General features: G+C 46.2%; 1 protein-coding gene across 2 annotated transcripts in view; it reads right to left on the bottom strand.

Annotated features, from left to right (window-relative positions):
- The window catches only part of ARFGAP3 (ADP ribosylation factor GTPase activating protein 3), a 57500-nt gene that overhangs the window by 7460 nt on the left and 28575 nt on the right, over positions 1-21465 (bottom strand). For both annotated transcript variants that reach the window (XM_036252844.1, XM_036252843.1), the window contains exons 8-13: positions 20073-20119; positions 19364-19503; positions 15327-15455; positions 14426-14548; positions 8951-9082; positions 1520-1643 (exon numbers count right to left, since the gene is read on the bottom strand). In XM_036252844.1, the coding sequence (XP_036108737.1) occupies positions 1520-1643; positions 8951-9082; positions 14426-14548; positions 15327-15455; positions 19364-19503; positions 20073-20119 (695 nt within the window). The remainder of the gene's footprint in view (positions 1-1519; positions 1644-8950; positions 9083-14425; positions 14549-15326; positions 15456-19363; positions 19504-20072; positions 20120-21465) is intronic.

The raw sequence follows: 21465 nt of genomic DNA, 5'->3' as shown, positions 1-21465 counted from the left end.
CAGGTCAGAGAGCGAGGCAGGGCCAGGCAGCAGTGCAGCGGGCAGGTCAGAGAGCGAGGCAGGGCCGGGCAGGTCGCACGCGGACAGGTCAGAGAGCGAGGCAGGGCCAGGCAGCAGTGCCAGCGGACAGGTCAGAGAGCGAGGCAGGGCCGGGCAGGTCGCACGCGGACAGGTCAGAGAGCGAGGCAGGGCCGGGCAGGTCGCGCGCGGACAGGTCAGAGAGCGAGGCAGGGCCAGGCAGCAGTGCAGCGGAAGGTCAGAGAATGAGGCAGGGCCAGGCAGCAGTGCAGCGGAAGGTCAGAGAATGAGGCAGGGCCAGGCAGCAGTGCAGCGGAAGGTCAGAGAGCGAGGCAGGGCCAGGCAGCAGTGCAGCGGAAGGTCAGAGAATGAGGCAGGGCCGGGCAGCAGTGCAGCGGAAGGTCAGAGAGCGAGGCAGGGCCGGGCAGCAGTGCAGCGGAAGGTCAGAGAATGAGGCAGGGCCAGGCAGCAGTGCAGCGGAAGGTCAGAGAGCGAGGCAGGGCCAGGCAGCAGTGCAGCGGAAGGCCAGAGCAAGGCGGGAGAACGGCATCTGTCACGGGGCTTTCTCACCGCCCTCACCGGGAAGGACCACTCCCCGAAGCTCTCTTACAACACACATTATGTTCTTTTGTAACTGAACTTGAACATTGTCAACTTTAAAGCAAGGGAGATTTTTAGGGATTGTGGGAAAAGCCTAGTGTGTTTCTCTAAATACTCTTAAAATGTGGAGAAAGTTTGCCCGGCCGGTGTGGCTCAGTGGCTGAGTGGCGGCCCATGCACCAAGAGGTCGCTGGTTCGATTCCCGGTCAGAGCACATGCCCAGGTTGTGGGCCAAATCCCCAGTGGGGCACGCAGGAGGCGGCCGATCAATGTTCTCTCTCATCGATGTTTCTCTCTCTCTCTACCTCTCCCTTCCTTTCTCTCTCAAAGTCAATAAAGGACAAAAAAAAAACACTTTTTTTAAAATGTGGAGAAAGTACTACAAAACAAAACGAGTCCATTTTAGGCCAGAATTCTCTGGAGAGCCCAAGCGCTCTGCATGGCACGTGGCACTTCAGAATTAGAAGGCAGCCTACCCCTCACCTCCACTTGGGTTTGATTGCTTAGCGAGATTCCACTAAGACAAGCAACAACTTGAAAATAACCATATCTTTCAAAAACAGACATGTATTCTTCATTTAACGGTGGTTAAAAATTAAGTAAATTACACAGCTGGACCAAACTTGTCTGAAGTTATTCAAAAGATACTGAGTGGATGGCTATTCAGAACACTGAGAACGGAGTAGGAGAAAGAGGACACGCGGCCCCCCTTCCGGTCGCCCCCCCAGCTGGGCAGCACGCTGAGGCGTCGGTCAGAAAGCCCTGGGCCGAGTCCTGGCTCCCGCTCCGGGGCCGGGTCCTCCCGCAGCCTCAGTCCATCTCACTTCGCGCCTGTCACCCGCTCCCACGTTCCCAGGCCCCTGTTCCATGGGGCACACACAGAAACTCTCCAGACACTTACATCAGTGTGGGCCTGTCTTCCAAAGTACATATCTGATGAGATGGCTTTGACGTTGCCAAACTTCTTCTGGGCCTCATCTGTATTTTCTACTGGCTCATAGTCCGGCTTGCGGCGAGCAGTGGGTCTACATTAGGAATAGCCAAAATAGGAGTGACATCAGCAAGGTGGAGAATAGGAGCTTTCTGCACCCTCCTCCTACAGAACACTGACACTGACAATCACCCACAGATGAGAAAGCCTTTGTGGGGCCCAGGAGTCCAGCAGAGGCTCCAGCACACCACTGAAGCCAACGAGACTGGGCACATTAAAGAAGGTAAGAGGAACAGTGTCACATTGCCCACAGCATCCCACCCCCGAGGCATCACTGCTGCCAAGAGAGACCCACTTGACACCCAATTTCTCCCTTGGGGGAAAGTGAGAGGGTACCGAGCGGGTACCTGGCTTCCCCAGCTCGGTGGGACACAGCCAAGGGCTGGGCCAGGCTAGAAGCACAGCAGCCAGGGCGTGGAACTCATCAAAGGCACATGGGTCCTACTAAGCACTCTGTAGACTCCATGAGGCCCACTCACAAGATGCTGGGTGCACGTTATCTGCAGAGCTCCCAAATGGGCCACAGGTGCCATCCAATGCCCTGTGCCCTTCACCCATGCAACCCTCCCCCCACTATAGCTGGCACCGTGCACATGCAGATGGTGGGTGTAAGCCTTTGCAGACAGCAGTGAGCATGTGCAGAAAGCCAGCCTGATGCGTGGGAGTGGGAGAAAGCACATGAACGCGAGCACTTCAGGGCCCCACCCTAGGAAAGCAAACAGAAAGCTCTCAGCGCCTGGCGGAGGCTTTGTGGGACCGGGAGAAGATACGCCACTTAGAAATCCGCCTCCGAAAGGGACTAAGAAGTGTGGAGTGGGCACATCCATAGAGAGGGCCTGAGAAAGCCTCAGACGCCGAGCAGGGCTGACTGCTGAACAGTTCTCACCCACAGCCAGTCAGTCATTAATTCTGGAGGAGTAATGCTTCTTCAAACACAAAAACAGCAACACAAAATTCCAAGGAACATGAAAAATCAAGGAAACATGACACCACAATAATTTTCCAGTATCTGGCCCCAAAAGAATTGCCTGACAAAGAATTTAAAATACTTGTTTTAAGGAAGTTTAGCAATGTACAAGGACACAGATCGACAACTCAATGAAATCTGGCACATAATACACTAACAAAACGAGAAGTTCAACAGAGACACAGAAATCATAAAACAGAACCAAAAAGAAACTCTGGGGCTGAAGAATACAACGAAGAAAGTGAAAACGGTCACAGAGAGCATCAACAACATACTTAAGCAGAAGAACAAGTCTGTGAACTCAAAGATAATTCATTTGAAATTTTCCAGAGGTGGAAACAAAAAATGAGAAAGAGTGAAGAAAACCTACATGTATTATGGGATGCCATCAAGAGAACAACTTATACATATGGGAAACCAAGAAGAAGAGAAGGAGAAAGGGACAGAAAGTTTATTTAAAGAAATAATGACTAGCCCTGGCCGGTATGGCTCAGCAGTTAGAGCATCGACCTACAACTAAAAGGTCACAGGTTTGATTCCCAGTCAAGGGCACATGCCTGGGTTTCAGGTTTGATCCCTAGCCCTGGTCGGGGTCATGCGGGAGACAATCAATGGATGTGTCTCTCTCACAACAATGTTTTTCTTTCTCTCTCCTCCCCTTCCATTCTATCTAAAAAAATCAATGGAAAAATATCACTGGGCAAAGATTAAAAAACAATAGAAATAGCCCTGGCCGGTTTGGCTCAGCAGTTAGAGTGTCGGCTTGCAGTCTGGAGAGACCGGTTTTGGTTCCTGCTAAGGGCACGTACCTCGGTTGCAGTTTGTCCCCCTCCCCGATTGGGGTTGTGTGGGTGGCAGCCACTCGATGTGTCTCTCTCACATCGATGTTTCTCTCTCTCTCTCTCTCCCCCTCCCACTCTATCTGAACAAAAAATGGAAAAATGTCCTTGGGTGAGGATAAAACAAATAAACAGACAGACAAACGAAACAGAAATAACGGCCAAAAAACGTCCCCAATCTGGAGAGAGATATGGACATCCAGATAGATGAAGCTCACAATCCCCAAACAGATTCAATCCAAAGAGGTCTTCAGCAAGACACATTATAATAAAACTGTCAAAAATCAAAGACAAAGAGAATTTTTAAAGTAGTAAAAGCAAGAAAACTCGTCACATACAATGGAATTCCTGGAAAGCTATCAGCAGGTTTCTCAGCAGAAACCTTGTAGACCATGAGATAGTGGGATGATATATTAAAACTGCTGATAGAGCCTTGGCCAGTGTGGCTCAGTTGGTTGGGCGTCATCCCATGTACCAAAAGGTTGCTAGTTCAATTCCCAGTCAGGGCACCTGCCTGAACTGCAGGCTCGATTCCCAGCAGGGGGTGTGCAGGAGGCAGCCAATTGATGTTTCTTTTTCACATCGATGTTTCTCTCTCCCTTTCCCTTCCTCTCTAAGATCAATAAAAACATATTTTTTTAAAAAGTGCTGGAATGGAAGCTGAAATGGAAGGCTGTTAATTAGTAACATGAACATATATGAAAGTATAAAACTCACTGGTAAAGTAACATTCAGAATACTAATACTATAATGGTGGTGTATAAATCACTTAACTCTAATATAAAGGTTAAAAGACTAATGTGGTAAAAATAACTATAGCAGCAATAATTTGTTAGTGGAAAAAGTGTTAGTGAATACACAATATAAAAAATGTAAATTGTGACATCAAAAACATGAAATGTAGGTGGGGAGAGAAAAGGGTAGAGTTTTTGTATGCAATCCCAGTTAAGCTGTTACCAGCTTAAAATAGGTTGCTATAACTATGTTTAATGTAAGCCTATGGAAATGACAGAATAAACACCTACAGTACATTTACAAAAGAGAAAGAGAAAGGAATCAAATCGCAAAGGAAAACAGCAGGAGAGGGAGGAACAAGGGAACCACAAAATAAGCAGAAAACAATGAGATGGCAATTATAATCTTACCTATCAACAGTCACTTTAAATGTAAATGGATTAAAATCTCCAATCAAAAGATAGAGTGACTGCCCTGGCCAGGTGGCTCAGTTGGTTGCAGTGTTGTCCTGTACACCAAAAGGATGCAGGTTTGATTCCCAGTCAGGGTACATACCTAGGTTGTGGGTTCTATCCCCAGTCAGGCACTTATAGAAGGCAAGCAATTGATGTTTCTCTCTCACATCAATGTTTCTCTCTCTCTCTCTCTCTCCCCCTAAATCAATAAACATATTCTTAGATGAGGACTGAAAAAAAAAAAAAAAAAGCAGCCCTGGCCAGTTTGGCTCAGCAGTTAGAGCATCGGCCCAGGGACCAGAGAGTCCCAGGTTCGGTTCCCGCTAAGGGCGTGTGCCTCGGTTGCAGTTTGTCCCCAGCCCTGGTTGGGATCATGTGGATGGCAGCCAGTCAATGTGTCTCTCTCACATCGGTGTTTCTCTCTCTCTCTTCCTCCCTCTCTCCCTTCTGCTCTATCTGAAGATAAATGCAAAAATGTCCTCGGGTGAGGATTAAAAAAAAAAATTAAAAAAGGTAGAGTGACTGAATGAATTAAAAAAAAAAACCCACAAGACACAACTACAGGCCGCTTATGTGAGATTCATTTCAGTTTTTTTTCTTTTTTTTTTTATCCTCACCCGAGGACATTTTTCCATTTTTTGTTCAGATAGAGTGGGAGGGAGAAAGAGGGAGAGAGAGGGAGAAACATCGACGTGAAAAGGACACATCAAGTGGCTGCCACCCGCATGACCCAACCAGGGCCGGGGACAAACTGCAACCGAGGTACGCGCCCTTAGCGGGAACCGAACCCGGGTCTCTCTGGACCGCAGGTCAACGCTCTAACTGCTGAGCCAAATGGGCCAGGGCTCAGTTTCTTTTTTTCTTTATTGATTTTTAGAGAGAGAGGAAAGGAGAGGGAGAGAGATAGAAACATCGATGAGAGAGAACGACTGGCCACCTCCTACACGTCCCCCACTGGGGATCAGGCCCACAACCTGGGCATATGCCCTGACTGGGAATCAAACCGGCCACCTCTTGGTGCGTGGGTCTATGCTCAACCACTGAGCCACACTGGCTGGGTGAGGTTCACTTCAGTTTCAAGGACACATATAGGCTGAACGTTAAGAGATGGAAAAGTTATTCCATGTAAGTGGAAACCAAACGAGAGCAGGGACAGCCATATTTATATCAGACAAAACAGACTCTAAGCCAAACACTGTGACAGGAAACAAAGGTCATCATATAATGATAAAGGGGTCAATTCATCAAGAGGATAAAACAATTATAAGTATCTATGCACCAACATTGGAGCATCTAAGTATGTTAAGCAAATATTAACAGATCTGAAGGGAGAAACAGACAGTACTGCAACGATAATAGACTTCAATAACCCACTTTCAACAATGAACACATCACCCAGTCAGAAAATCAGTAGGGAAAATTGCACTTGAACCATATGTCAGACCAAATGGACCAACAGACACGTTCAGGACCTCCCACTGACAGCAGAACATGCATTCTGAGGCACACACAAGAACCTTCAGGACAAATCACGTGTTAGGTCACAAAACAAATTCAAATTGTATGTGAGGGCTTAACAAATTTAAAAAGACTGAAATTATATTAAGTATCTTTTCAACCACAATGGTATAGAAGTAGAAATTGACAACAGGAGGAAAACTGGAAAATTCACAAAAAGTGGAAATGAACACATTCCTGTTAAAGAAAAAATATAAAAATATCTTGAAACAAATGAAAATGGAAACACAACACACCAAAACTTATGGGCTATAGCAAAAGCAGTTCTAACAGGAACGTTTATAGCCAGTAGGTACACGAAAGGATGCTCGACGTCACCGATCACCTGGGAAGTGCAAAGCAAAACCAAAAGGAGGTGCCGCCTCACACCTGGTAGAGTGGCTCTCATCAAAAAGACACAAGAGAAGTTGGTAAGGACGAGAGGAAAGGAAACCACTACACACTGTTGGTGGGAACATAATTTAGTGCAGCCACTATGGAAAACAGTATGAAGGTCCCTCAAAAAAATAATAGAAATATCATACGATCTAGTAATCCCACTTCTGGGTGTATTTTTAAAACAGACAAAGTATCTTGAAGAGATGGCTGCAATTCCATGTTCACTGAAGCACTATTCACAATAGCCAAGGCAAGGAACAACCTAAGTGCCTGTCAATGGGTGAATGAATGAAGAAAATGTTACATGTATATACAATTGGATATTATTTTGCCATGAAATAGGACACCTTGCCATTTATGACAACATGGATGAATCTGGAGGATGTCATGTTAAGTGACATAAGCCAGACAGAAAAGACAAATACTGTATGATCTAATTTATAAGTGGAATCCAAATTCTTTTTAATATGTCAGACTCACAGAAACAGAGTAGAATGGTGGGGAGGAGATGGGGGTGAGGAAATGAGATGTTGGTCAAAGGTACACATTTTCATTTATAAGATGAATAAGTCCTGAGGATCTAATGTACAGCGTAGTGACTATAGTTAATAATACTGTAGTGTATACTTGAAATTTGCTACAGAGTAGATATTGTGTTCTCAGCACAAAAACCAAAAACAAACAAAAAACCCAGCAAATAGGTTAAACTAATTTGAGGTGAGGCAAATGTGTTTCTTATTTATAATGTATACACCTGCCATTTTACTTTCTTTTTTTTTTTTTTTTTTATATTTTGTTCAGATAGTGTGGGAGGGAGAGAGAGAGAGAGAGAGAGAGAGAAACATTAATGTGAAAGGGACATATCGAGTGGTCGCCACCCACACAACCCAACCAGGGCCAGGGACAAACTGCAACTGAGGCACACGTCCCTAGTGGGAACCGAACCCGGGTCTCTTCAGACCGCAGGCCAACGCTCTAACCGCTGAGCCAAACCGGCCAGGGCCATTTTACTTTCTTAAAAAGCCAACAGCAATAATTTTGTAAAAGGATCTCAGGCAACTTTTAAAATGCCTAAAAATTCTAGCAAAAAAAAAAAAAATCAATACACATTCAAATCACAAAACATTTGCAGGAATTTTCCATTTAAAATAGGCCTATTGCCCTGGCCGGTTTTGCTCAGTAGTTAGAGCGTTGGCCCACAGTCCAGAGAGTCCTGGGTTCAGTTCCCACTAAGCGCATGTTCCTTTGCTGGTTTGTCCCTGGCCCTGGTTGGGGTAGCAACCACTCGATGTCTCTCTCTCACATTGATGTTTCTCTCTCTCTCTTCCTCTCTCTTCCTCTCTCTCTCTCTCTTTCGCTCTATGCAAAAATGTTCTCAGGTGAGGATAAAGAATAATAATAATAAAATAAAATAGGCCTGTTGCCCTAGCCAGTATGGCTCAGCGGTTAGAGTGTTGGCATGTGGACTGAAGGGCCTTGGCTTCAATTCCCAGTCAAGGGCACATACCTGGGTTGCAGGTTCGTCCCTGGCCCCAGTAGGGGTCATGTGGGAGGCAACCACATCAATGTTTCTCTTTCTCTCTCTCTCTCACTCCCTTCCGCTCTCTAAAACTCAGTGGAAAAACGTCCTCCAGTGAGGATTAACAACAACAACAAAATAGACCTGTTATTTCACTCTCTGTCCCACAGATCTGCCAGTAAACACTGAACCACTGTAATGGATGTAAGATACCACCTCCTGTTATATAAGACACAGAATGAGGAGGATGAGCTTCAGTTCCAAATATGCAGGACAATCCCTGGTTATACTTGTTGTCCCAACATACTGGTAGTGTCACTTTGCACTATCAACGTTCCCTGTTTGGAAAATAAATTAAACAGTCCTTCATTCATAATCCCCCAAACTGGAGACAGTTCTTCAACAGGTGAATGGATAAACAGACTCAATAATAAAGAGAACTGAACACAACAATATGAATGAGTTTCAAAGCACTAAGAAAAGTCAATAAACCAATCTAAACAGGCCAGTTACTACAAAATTCCACTTATGCCACATTCTGGGAAAGGTAAGGTCAGAAAACTGGCCAGAATACCAAGAAAATTCTTAAAATAGTAGAACAAGCCCTGGACAGTTTGGCTCAGCGGTCAGAGCATTAGTCTGCGGTCCAGAGAGACCCGGGTTCGGTTCCTGCTAAGGACACGAACCTCGGTTGCAGTTTGTCCCCGGCCCTGGTTAGTCGTGCGGGTGGCAACCACTCGATGTGTCCCTTTCACGTCGATGTTTCTCTCTCTCTCTCTTCCTCTCCCTCCCACTCTATCTGAACAAAAAATAGAAAAATGTCCTCGGGTGAGGATAAAAAAAAATAGTAGAACAAAATCATAGTCCTGGAGACTTTTCTTAGAGACGCATGGATCCACTATTACAATCCCACTGCTCTGTTCTTCATACCTGTCTGAATAGCCTGTGGTTTTCAGAACTGTGTCAGTCTCTTTGATGCTCTTCTTTTTCCAATAGGAATCTGAACTGTCATCCCAGCTAGAAAAAGAACTGCTCCTTAACTCCAGCGGCTCGTCAAAGTACCTGTGTGAAAAAGAGCAGAACAGTGACCTTGGAGGACCTTACTGCTGGGGACTGTGCTTCCGGGCTCCCTTGAAGTTGGAAGCAGCCATGTGATCTGACCAGTGAAGCAGGAGCAGACACCAGGCAAGTCATCTCCAAGGAGTTGACAGCGCTCCACTCTCCCAGTTGAATGGGAGAGCGCATGTTTTCCAGGTGTTGCAGTCTCAGGCAGGTGAAACCTCTATTCATCTGGATGATCAAGGTGCCACCTGAAGGCCAGGTAATCTGGACAATCACCTGTACCCTCAGCTGACCTTAGTGAACCAGAATAAACCATGGTTGTGTTAAGATCTGGGGGGAGGTCACTGCAACACAGCCTAGCCTATCTGGACAGCACATGACATCTTTAAGTATTACCCTCGACAGGTTACATATTTCATTTCATTGGGTCTAATTCTGCCAAGTTAGGTATCACAAATGACGCCGCTGGTCCTGGAGAACCGACTGCGTCTGAGAACTCCTTGTCAGCAATCCCTGCCATGTCAGCCACAGTAGACTTGTCCTAGCCCGGCCGGTGTGGCTCAGTGGCTGAGCATCGGCCCTGCACCAAGAGGTCGCTGGTTGGATTCCTGGTCAGGGCACATGCCCAGGTTGGGGACCCGATCCCCAATGGGGGGGCGTGCAGGAGGCGGCCAATGGATATTCTCTCTTGTTGATGTTTCTATTTCTCTCCCTTTCCCTTCCTCTCTCTCTAAAATCAATAAAAAATAAATAAAAGAAAAAAGAGAATGAATACGCAATTTAAAAAAAAGACTCCAGTCCTAACAATAACTACCATTAATGTAATGACGTTAATTAGTCTCTTCCTGCTGGAGTCAGACCCACTCCGAATCGTGGACGGTAAGGCAGATGCTCCTCCAGTCTGAAGCTGACGTGAACTTGATCTGTGAGCATCTCAGAGGAGATGCTGGCTCCTGGGTCCGTTTACACTTTCATTAGTTGAGCATCACCAAGCAGGGCATTGCCCAGAGACCAAACTCACAGCAGTCAGCTCTCGGTCCTGTGTGGTGAGAGGAAAACCTCTGACCACGAGCAGCAGGGTTTGCTGGATCAGGACAGCGACTGACAGGTGAGGTGGGCGAGCCAGGCCTTCATAGAAGTGACCGCGCATCTCAGAGTCCCTGACAGCACAGGATGGAAAAGCACAGCCAGATACGCACTCCTTAGGAAGCTGGAATTCCAGAAGCTCAGAAGAGAGAGGCAGAGTCCAAGGCTAGGTCCTGGCAAAGGGAGGGTGATGGAAGAGAACGCAGGGGCTCCCAAGTGTCCCCGGCTCTCAGCAGGAGGGAGCAAGGTGAGCACGGGCTCCACCAGCACAAGGAGTCGCTCAAGACAGAGCCTGGGCAGGGAGGGGCCTATAATCAGAGATGAATATAGAACTAATAGGCAGGGGCCCTAATGAGCTAAGATTGGGGGGTGGGGGGCTAAGAGCAAATAGACTCTTTTTCCTGGCAGGAAACAGAAGTAAGAGAGAGAAGGGATAAATCTGCTGTTTGAAGCAGAGTGTGAATTTACGTGGATGAGAGAGAAAGCAGAATTTCCAAATGTGGTTTCTCCTTCTCCGGCATGAGGGCCATTAGGAACCAACGCCACCACACTAGCTTCCTCCGCAGCAGGAAACATCAGTGTTCAAAGCGGCCTGGACTCCAGCTGGAAGCTGACCAGGCTCTGTCTCTGCGGGTCTGGGGCAGCTCTGAGCCGCGGGCTCCGCTTGGAGGAACAGGCAACCATCCCTCTTCAGAGAAGAGACCGACAAGGGAGTGACCTGATGTCACGTCAGAGAAAGATGTGGGATGCATGTTGGCCTGGAGAGTTATCTTCAAATATTTGAGGAACCTATTTATAAGGGAAAGAACTGAGACCAATCCAAGGAGGAGTCTTACAAAGACTTCATGAGCACCTGGGAGGGCTGCCTGTCAGGTGAGGATTCGGGGCAGGAGCCGTAGTCCCAGCCCTCGCGGGCTGGCTGCGTTGAGCTCGGAACCGGCAGGTGTGTCCGCGGGCAAGGACGGAGGGGCAGGGTGCTGCACAGTCCCCCAGGGTGCTGCAAGGTGGGGGAGGCACTGGGTAGGGTGTGGTTGGAACTTCCAGGCCCTTCACAACTCTGAGGAGCTGGTACTTAGGGTTTTGCACATTTAATGTCACTGTAAGGAAATATTCATTCACATTAACCAGAGTGCTAGAACACAGGGGCATCAGATTTTAAGAAAATGACTGAATTACTCAAAAACAGGAGAAAGCCACTCTGCTGGGATCCTGAGTCAGAAGAGCCATTAGGTAGTCTTCTGCGGGCTGGCGGGGCTGGGCGGGGTGGGAGGTGGCTTCCTGTCTTGGGGGGCTCTGTGCATTCACAGGATGCAAGAGGCACGCAGCAACTCGCTGGGGGACAGCCGGTGCCTGGCCAGGCCTCCAGTGCCTGGGGAGGACAGGCGACCTGACTAATGGCCATGGCGCACTTGTCTTTCCTCAGAAACGGCAGCCTCCAAACCCCGTCTTCACATCATTATTGACTTTCTCATGTTTTGGTTTCCAGATCCTAGTTCTCAATGCTTTTTACTCTGATTTTGCCCTCCCGCTGTCTCCAACCCTGAACACAGTCCTGCACGCCCCTCGGTAAGAGCACCCTGGTATCATGTCTGAGTTACAGTATGGACACTGTCCGTCCCTCTGAAGGCCACACTGACCTCATAAGGCTAAGCAAACTGTTCTAGTTTCATCCTTTTGTACTCAATATATCATTACATTGTCTATGTCCTGGAAATAATGGAACTCGGTAAAAAACAAAAAACAAAGACATGGTTGATCTTATTTTTAATAGAAACAGCACTCTTTCATAATTCATAATATTCAAGTTCTAATGGGCTAATGAATAATTTGGAAGCAACGAGAGCTCTTCAGGGAACTAATACGCTTGCTTTCTGAAAGTCCACGCGCCGTGACCTCCCTTGCCAAGGACTGCTAGTGCCCTTGCTCTCCTCGCAGTGGTCACCACCCAGGACTAGAGAAGGGGGGTATGTCCCTCACGACAAACAGCTCACCAAGGTCTGTCTGGCAGGAATCCAGCAAGTGTGGTCAGTATAAAAACACCATCTGCTCCCAGGTTTCAAACCATAAATAATTGTTTCATAGCAACGAAGGCCTCTAGGACTAACGCTTCTGCCCTAGCTTTGGAGAAGCCCATAGGACCCCCGATGCCCCCGACAAGGCAGGTGAAGCCCACAGGAGCCTGTCAGCGGCCTGGAGCAGGCGATGCTCCCAGAAGTTTCTCAGGGCCGTAGAACTGATTTAACTTGAAACTGATTTTCTGTACTTCCCTGAACTCTCACCTGTGGGAGTTGCTAGTGAGCAGTGAACCGACCCAGAGGTGCGGGAACCGACCCAGAGGTGCGGAGAAGCCCAGAGAAGACCGGAGAGCCTGATGCCCAGGGCCCTCTGCGCCCCACTCCCTCCCTCACCACATGCGCACCTGACACATCTGACCTGCAGGCAGCTGCCAAGCCAAGTGCCACATTTCCCTGTACCCAGCAGGAAACATACTAAAGTACTTTTAGGGGGCATGGCTTGGGCGGTACCTCTAAGTAAACTGAAGCCTGGTGTGTTTTACAGGTTACTCACAGCAGGCAAGTATGGAACCATCCAGGTCTCTGAAATAGTGATCGGGGCCCTGGCCAGTTTGGCTCAGCGGTTGGAGCGTTGGCCTGCAGACCAGAGAGTCCCGGGTTTGGTTCGCACTAGAAGCACGTACCGAAAAAGAAGAAATACTGATCGGGGACACCACTGAACTAGCAACATTTTTTTTTTGTAAAATATCTGGACTTGAAATAACTTGAAGCTGTGCTAAGAGAATTTTTAAAGGACAGTACTCTCCAGGAACTTCGATAGGAGAATTATGAAATACAACGTGTTACATATACAAAAATGCCTCAGGCCGGTACCGCCACAGAACTCCACTGCCTTTGAGATGGCATGACGGGCACCTCCTCGCCAGCACCGCCCGCTACCGACGGGCAAACACTCGATTCCCCCAAACTGCTACCAGGAAGGTGGCTGTCAATGTGGTTTATTAAATGTCTAACAATAGTAATGAAACACTGAGACTGAGTCACACACCTCTTGAATTGAGTTTCTATAGAATCACAGCAAGTAAAATAACATTATGAGATAAGCTGCATTCCAAATGCTCTATTGTATGAACGCATGTGACCCTCACGCTACCCCGTGGGGCGGGCGCTGCGGGGACCCTGACTGACAGATCCAGGTGCAGCACAGAGAGGCTAAGTAACTCGGCCGAGGTCAGACGGGCACTGAGTGGCAGCGTCAGGATTCGGTCCAGGCTGCCTGGTTCCTGGGCCACACTCTCAGCCCCTGGCTTCTCAGCTGGTGCCTTCTCCAGTTACACCCCAAGAATACTCGGTGCCTTTTTAGCAGGACTCTCCCTGTGCTGGTCAGGTTGTTGGAGGAACCTCACAAGTGAGATGATTCACGTTCAAACCCGTTCTCCCTGTCCCTGCAGGCTGCTGGCACCTGACCCAGGGCACTCTCCACGGTCAGCTTCACACCGGAGTTAGGCAACTTGTCAGATCAGATGGTGAGCGCTCAGGGACAGGGAGAGGCTGTATCCTGGAAGCCCTTACAGAGTGCAACTGCATTTTTTTTTTTCTTTTTTCCCTTTACTGATTTGAGAGAGAGGAAGTGAAAGGGAGAGAGAGATAGAAACATGGATGAGAGAGAATATCGATTGGCAGCCTCCTACATGCCCCCCACTGGGGATCGGGCCCACTGGGCATGTGTCCTGGCTGGGAGTTGAACCAGCGACCTCTTGGTGCATGAGTCAACACTCAACTACTGAGCCACACTGGCCAGACATGCAACAGCATTTTTTATTAATAAATACACACACACAGAATTTACTTAATACTCTGTCTGCCCTGCCGGTTGGACACTCCTGAGCTGACAGTGTGAAACAAGAAGGTCAGCTAAAGGCTCAGCTGTGAAATGTTCCAACTCTGGGAATAAGACTACAACTTAATATGTACCTTTGGGAGTTTACACATTTCTCCAATTCCCCATTATAGATGAACACAACTTTCCTACCTTATTATCAAACATTTTAATACTAATAAATGTTGCCTACTTACAAATTTTCCCCAACTGTTTTCAAAGGACACCCTTGACTCAGCCAAAGCTTTTAAAAACAGGTAAGTACACTGATTAGTATTTGCTTCTAATATAAATAAACTAGTAAGTTCATACTAACCAGTGGTTTTCAAAACAACACTTCAAGGAGGATTTTGAACACATTACCTTGAGCTGGAAGTAAAGTACGAGTCACCACTGTCCTCGCTGCACTTTTTTCTTGGTTTCGCTGTGATTGGTGTTTCCTGTTCAATAGTCTGCATATCTGAAGTTGCTGAATGTGAAATACCACTTGAGAAACAAAATTAAATGGAAAAAAATTACACTAGTTTATAAAGACACGAGTTCACCAATGAATGTTTTTATCTATACTCTCAACAAAAATTAAATTGGTGAGGTTAAAAAAATGAACAATAAAATTTTTGTTTTGTTATAAGCATTGAAAAACACTGTGGTTCAGTGGTTAGAGCGCTGGCCCTCACACTGAAGGGTCACACCTTCAATTCCCTGTCAAGGGCACGCACCTGGTTGCAGGTTCAATTCCCTGGCCCCAGTTGGGGCTCGCCCAGGAGGCACTAACTGATGTGTCTCTCTCACATTAATGTTTCTCTCCATCCCCCCACCCTCTCTCTTCCACTCTCTCTAAAAATCAATGGAAAAAATATCGTCAGGTGAGGATTAACAAAATGAAAAATACTGGCCCTGGCCAGTTTGGCTTAGCAGCGCGGACGAGAGACTCCCAGGTTCGGTTCCCACTAGGGGCACGTACCAAAAAAAAAAGAAAAATACTGGACCTCAGTGAGGACTGTAACCAATTACACCAAATACAGTCACAGACATCAGGTCTGCTTGTGTATCCACTGAATGACAAGCGAGACCTATTTCCTATTTTTTAAGAATCAAACCTGGAAGTTCTCATGCTGTGTTCAAAACTAGTGCAAAGCAAAACAATCGAAGAAAGAAAGGAACAATGAGAAAATACTGCTAATGTTGAAAATAACAGGAAAATCCATTCAGGATTAGCAAACTGGTTTAAATTCTGAAAGCGAGAAAGCAGAGTCTCACGTACCTTCTGCAGTTTCCAAATCCCATGCCAAGTCTCTCGGACTCCACCTTCTTTTTCCCACTCAAGTTCATCTTTTCATCTTTCTTCATTTGAATTTCCAGATCCTTATAGGCTAATCGCAAGGATGATACACTGCCAGAAAACCAATACTCCTTAATTCAGCTTCAATCCTGTGTCATATTAAAATACTGAGCACATTTAAACATCACGTATACATTTAGTTTTGTGCTTTGCTCCATGATTAACAATTATGAAGGCAAGCTGGCATTTTTAAAAAGTCTTTTTTGAGTACATGTTCAAGACAATTTAAATAAATTTATAACCATTTTTGGTTGCTGCTGAACCTATATCACTGTCCTAGTTTATACTACCTATTATCATAGAATAATAATTTATACTACCTACTATACATAACAATGTATACCAAGATTACTTCTACATAGGATGGTAAAAAGCAGAATTTCTTACTTGGACTGATATTTTATTACACTTCTGCACGATATGTCAGAAGCACGAGATTAGTCTCACTGGTTTCCTTTGGTTTAAAATAAAAATATATATATAACTTGACTTTACAAATTGATAAATTAAGAAGGGTTACTAATCGCAAAATATGCTTCATTTACAAGAACGGCTCCCATAAGTTCTTGTTGTGTAATCAGGCTTCGGAAACCGTTTAAAACGGAATAATCACCCCTCTGCCAATAGCCTTTTCTGCGCCACCTGTCAGTCAGAAACTGAGCATCTATCAATCAATTATCTGTTACAAATAATGCACCAAATGGGGCAAAAAGATGTATATAGACTGGCCCTTACTCTCACATTTCTAAAAATGCTAGAAATACTTAATTTTTCATAAAGAAAATTATGCCCATATTAGCAATAACAAGGGTATTTTATCATATCAGTAAGAGAGCGACACAACTTCAGGGCCCTGAAAGGTGATGTGTCTACCATAGGGGGATCTCCCAGCTACCACCCATTTCATAAAATTGGGTCAAATGTCATGCACTCCTCACAGCAAGGTGCTGCACAAAGTCCCTCCGGATACACATGCCCTTCTGCGCAGTGACAGGGACGGAACAGTTTCTCACTAAGAAAAAGTAATCTTGCTTTTACTGTCTCCTTCCCTAACGAGTCAAGCAGGGTTTCTTTGTTTTGTTTTGTTTTTGTTTTTTTTTATCCTCACCCAAAGATATTTTTCCATTTTTTGTACAGATAGAGTGGGAGGGAGAGAGAGGAAGGGAGAGAGAGAGAGAAACATCGACGTGAAGGGACACATCGAGTGGCTGCCACCCGCACGACCAACCAGGGCCGGGGACAAACTGCAACCGAGGTACGTGCCCTTAGCGGGAACCGAACCCGGGTCTCTCCGGACCGCAGGCCGACGCTCTAACCGCTGAGCCAAACTGGCCAGGGCTCTTTGTTTTGTTTTAACCCAGCAGTTTGCCTTCTTTACTATTTATTAGTCCTACAGAACAGGCTGTGACAATATACCCATTTTATTACTCAGAAAAAAATACTCTTTCAAGTATAATTTTTGGGAGGAAACAATAGATCTGTTTAAAATCATGAATAGATATAGCTGTGGTAACAGATTCTTCCACAGAGGATGAGTGGATGGGAATGGAACTGAAATAACTTTATTTACTTTAATAACGTTAATCACTCCATTAACTGCAGAAGAATAACTGCCACGTGTTAAGGACAACACACGCACGGCTCATCGCTGGCAAGCTCCGGGCAGGTGAGACCGGGCAGGTGAGACGGAGCAGCGATGGGTCTGAGGCAGGACGGTGCCTCAAGCAGGGCGGTGCGGCTGTTCTGAACGGGGCCAAGGAAGCTGTCAGAACTCCTGGGTTCCCAAATCAAATTCACAAATACGCCATGCCCTGCATCTTTGCTTTCATAGCATATTAAACAGTCCTAATGAAAGCTACAGGTCAAGGCTGGTGTTGCTCCCAATATTCATCACAGTCTCCACCCTCCTTAGCTTCAGGAGGGAGCAGTGGCCTTCTGCTCTCATCAGGCATAGGACTGCACACGGTCTCTGGGAGAACCATGTGCGAGCCACCCGGACAGAGCCCCCTCCCAAACGCCACGAGATGCCATCTAAACACTCAGATTTACCCTCCCCTTTTCCCAGGGTCAGAAACCTAGCTCAGTCAGAGAAATTAAAGTGAAGTTGAGACAACTAAAATTTTACATAAATCTTTTCAAACCACATTTAACCTAAATGCAGTTTACTACTGCCCCCTATGTTCTATGAGTTAAATGACAGGGAGAAATAACTCAATTTCAAGTTATCTGGGTATAAGTTCCAATTAGCACACTGTTAACATGAAGAGTAAGAAATCAGAATGACTGAGCCTTACTGTGTGCCAGGCACTGTTTAATATACTTTAATGGGCAGAAATTAAGTTAATCCTCAAAACAACCTCAGAAAATAAATATCATTATTGTCTTCATCATGCAGTCTGCCATCACTCCAGCTGAAACAGAACTACACGTGGAAATGAGAGATGCCATGTAACTAAAACACACACACAGGAACAGGGCTTCGAGCTGCCTTCCTCCGTGCTGTGCTCACGGTTCTCATGACCTCGCAGTCACTCACGCACACGGCCCAGATGCCCATGTTTCTCTGCTGCTTTCAACACAAAGGAAAAGCTCTCAAGGGTCTTAAATGTTTACGTGACACTGGTCCTGACTAGCATCCTGGTTTCCGGTCTCTTCCCGACTGTGTCCAGGCTGGACAGCACTGCCCAACTCAGGCGCGCAGACAGGCTGCGGCAGCACGCGCTCCTCTGGGCGCACGCAAACCACCCGCGGACTTCACTGTGCCCCACTTGTCAGTCCGCATCCTCCAGCGCAGGCCGCCCCCCTGTGGCCTACCCTCTCCTCTTCCTTCTCTTGACCTTTCCTTCTCCCTCTCCTCTGGGCGGAGTGGGACTCAGACCTCCTTGGTCCAGGTTCAAACCTCCGGAGACCACATACCCACAGCCTTCCATCATACATTCAAAATTCAGCCACCAGGTTCCGTGGGGCTTCACATTATAAACAGTTTTCTCATTAATGAGATATAATTCACATACCATAAAATTCATTCCTTTAAAGTGTGTAATTCGGTGGTGTGGTGTTTAGTATATTCACAAAGTTGTGCCACCCACCCCCATTGTTCCAGAACATTTTCATCACCTCCAAAACAAACCCCGTGCCCATGAGCAATAAGTCCCTTCTCCCTTACCCCCGCCCTGGCCTTGGGCAGCACTAGCCTGCCTCCCGTCTCTGTGGATTTGCCTGTCTGGACATTTCTTACATGTGGAATCGCACGGCATGCTTCTTTGTGCCTGGCTGCTTAGTGCAGACTTCTCGAGGCTTATCCATGTGGTAGCTTGTGTCAGTGCTCTGTTCTTTTTTAAGGCTGAAAGATATCCCACTGTATGGATACACCATTTTCTTGACCGACTCATCAGCTGGTGGGCATCTGGGTTGCTTCTACTTTTTGGCTGTGGGGTTAATGTTGCTATGAACACTCATGTACACGTTTGTGTGGAAGTTTTACTCTTCGGAGTAAAACTGCTGGGTCATACAGTACTTTTATGTTTAACTTTCTGCATTGCCACCAGCAATGCATAAGGGTGCCAATTTCTCTTCATTCTCGCTAACACTTGTTATTGTCTGTCTTCTCGACTGTAGTCATCCTAGTGAGTGGAGTGGTGTCTCACTGTGCATTTCCCTAGTGAGTAACGGTGTTGAGCATCATCCATGGGTAAATGCCACCTGACACACCTGTCTTCCCCTTTCCCTTGACACCACCCTGTCCTGCCCTCACTTCAACTGGGAATCGCCACTGCTCTCCCTCGCCATGGCCTCCCTCCCTTCCAGCCTACGCATCACTGTGACATGCGTTTTCATAAAACTAAACTTGCCTTACCCTCCTCACATACACATAGAAATAAATGGCATTAGCAAAGTAAACCTGGAAGTTAACAGTTTCATTCACTAAAATGATGTCACTATAACCGACTTAAACTTACATCGACTCTTCCTTAGGCGCCGTCCTGGTGAGGTCTTCCTGTTCCTTCATCTTATCTACAGCTTGGGCTTGTTTTTCAATTTCATTAAAGCACGTATTTGTCAGTTTCTGGGCTCCCAAACTTCCTTTTTTGGCCCCAAGCTAGAAGATATATAAGATTATATTCTCCCAAAATGTTGACAACTTTTGTGACAATAGCTAACATTTGTGGCAGGCACTGTGACAAGCAGGTGACACCTGCTCTCCTGGGCCCCATGGCTCGAGGTGGGCTTCACTGTTCTCCCGCTCACGGAGGAGCTGCAGCTCAGGCACGCTAGGCGACCTGGGCAGGACCACACAGCCAGCCAGGGAGAGTGGGTTCCACCTGCCGCCTGCAGGGGCTCGCACAGGAGTCACGGCTCTGAAAGCTCGACAGACAGCCCTCCAGGTCTCCAGAGCCGGTGTTGCTATAAAAATGCAGCCATGACGGAAACTCTCAGGGGGCCTCCGCTAGGCTGCTTTTAGAATTTCATCATTGACAGAAGAAATGTTAAACACCCATTAAAGAAAATCTTCACTTGGTAAATGTTCACCTCGTAGAGTCTTTATCCAGGCCACATTTATTCTACATAACATGGCTCAAAATAAATAAAAGTAAAATGACAGGGTGGCTTTGAGTGCATCAGCCATTTTAGAACAGAACTACCAAATATTTTATACATCATACTCACTCCTCTTTTAGCTTGATTTGGTTTCTTTTTTATGATAGAGGAAACCTCTGTCAAAAAATAAAAAGCAGAAAGTGAGACCAATAGAAATACATACTTTTTTATTTTTAGTGAGTTCTTTTAAAAAAGTTCTAAGGTATTGTAAATTACTGTTTAAGAGACTACAACATTTCCCACATTAGCTGTCATCCAGAAGACGAGGACAGGGTGGGGCAAAATAGGGTTACAGTTGTTCGTATGGAAAATACAGTAATTCATAAATATACACTAATAAACTCAGTTCCGCGTACTCACAACTGTGAGCCTATTTCTGCCCCACACTGTTATGAGGGCATCTAGAACACAGCTTCACCAAAGGGAGCCCTCAGTATTTCCACGTGGCACCCACACTCGGAAAACCGACTTTCCGGGCCCCACACTGAAGAGCAGCGAAGAGCCTGAGCGGGCCCGTCTGCCGCTTTCTTCAGGGACACGTCCCCCGTGTACTAGAGCACGTCCACGTGTACTAGAGCACGTCCCCCGTGTACTAGAGCACTCTCCCGTTAACCTCTGCGCTTCAAAAACGTTCAAATTCTTTTAAAATACTACGTTAGCCAGGCATTATGTATACAACTAAAGCAGTCAATGATATGTTTTTCCACCTTCACTTACACACGGATTTTATCATATGAATCAATAAGAAATATAAAGCACGCTAGTATTAAAAAAAATTTTTTTCTTTATTGATTTTAGAGAGAGAGAGAGGGAGAGAGAGAGAGAAACATCGATGACAGAGAACATCGGCTGACCGCCTCCTGCATGACCCCACTGGGGATTTGGCCCTCTTGGTGCATGGGTCGACACTTGACCACTGAGCCACACCGGCTGGACATCATTCTATTATTTTAATAGCAGTACTTTCTAAATTGTACAAAAATATATAACGCTTTTAAAGAAAGTGTCTAAAAAATTATTTTCTGGATAAAGTTTAATCATAGATTATATATTCTGTTTTTAGGATCATGTGTAAGAGACCCAGTAAGAATAAAATTTTTATTTTTTCTTACAAAGCGGAGAATGAAAAGAGCATAAAACTATAAATAACAGATGATTAAAATGTTTAGCCCTAACCCCTGGCCAGTTTGGCTCAGCAGTTGGAGTGTCGGCCTGTGGACCGATGAGTTGCGGGTTCGATTCTGGTTAGGGGCATGTACCTGGGTTGTGGTTTGTCCCTGGCCCTGGTTGGGGTCATGCGGGAGACAGCCACTTGATGTGTCCCTTTCACATCAATGTTTCTCTTTCTCTTTCTCTCTCTCCCTCCTACTCTATCTGAACAAAAATGGGGAAAAAATGTCCTTGGATGAGGATTAAAAAAAAATTTTAGCCCTCATGAGAGAATAACATCATTCCATTTCAA

This window comes from Molossus molossus, unplaced genomic scaffold (assembly GCF_014108415.1).
Source record: "Molossus molossus isolate mMolMol1 unplaced genomic scaffold, mMolMol1.p scaffold_m16_p_10, whole genome shotgun sequence".
Lineage (NCBI taxonomy): Eukaryota > Metazoa > Chordata > Mammalia > Chiroptera > Molossidae > Molossus > Molossus molossus.
The sequence above is the reverse complement of the archived record's forward strand: the minus strand, read 5'-3'. Positions and strand labels throughout refer to the sequence as shown.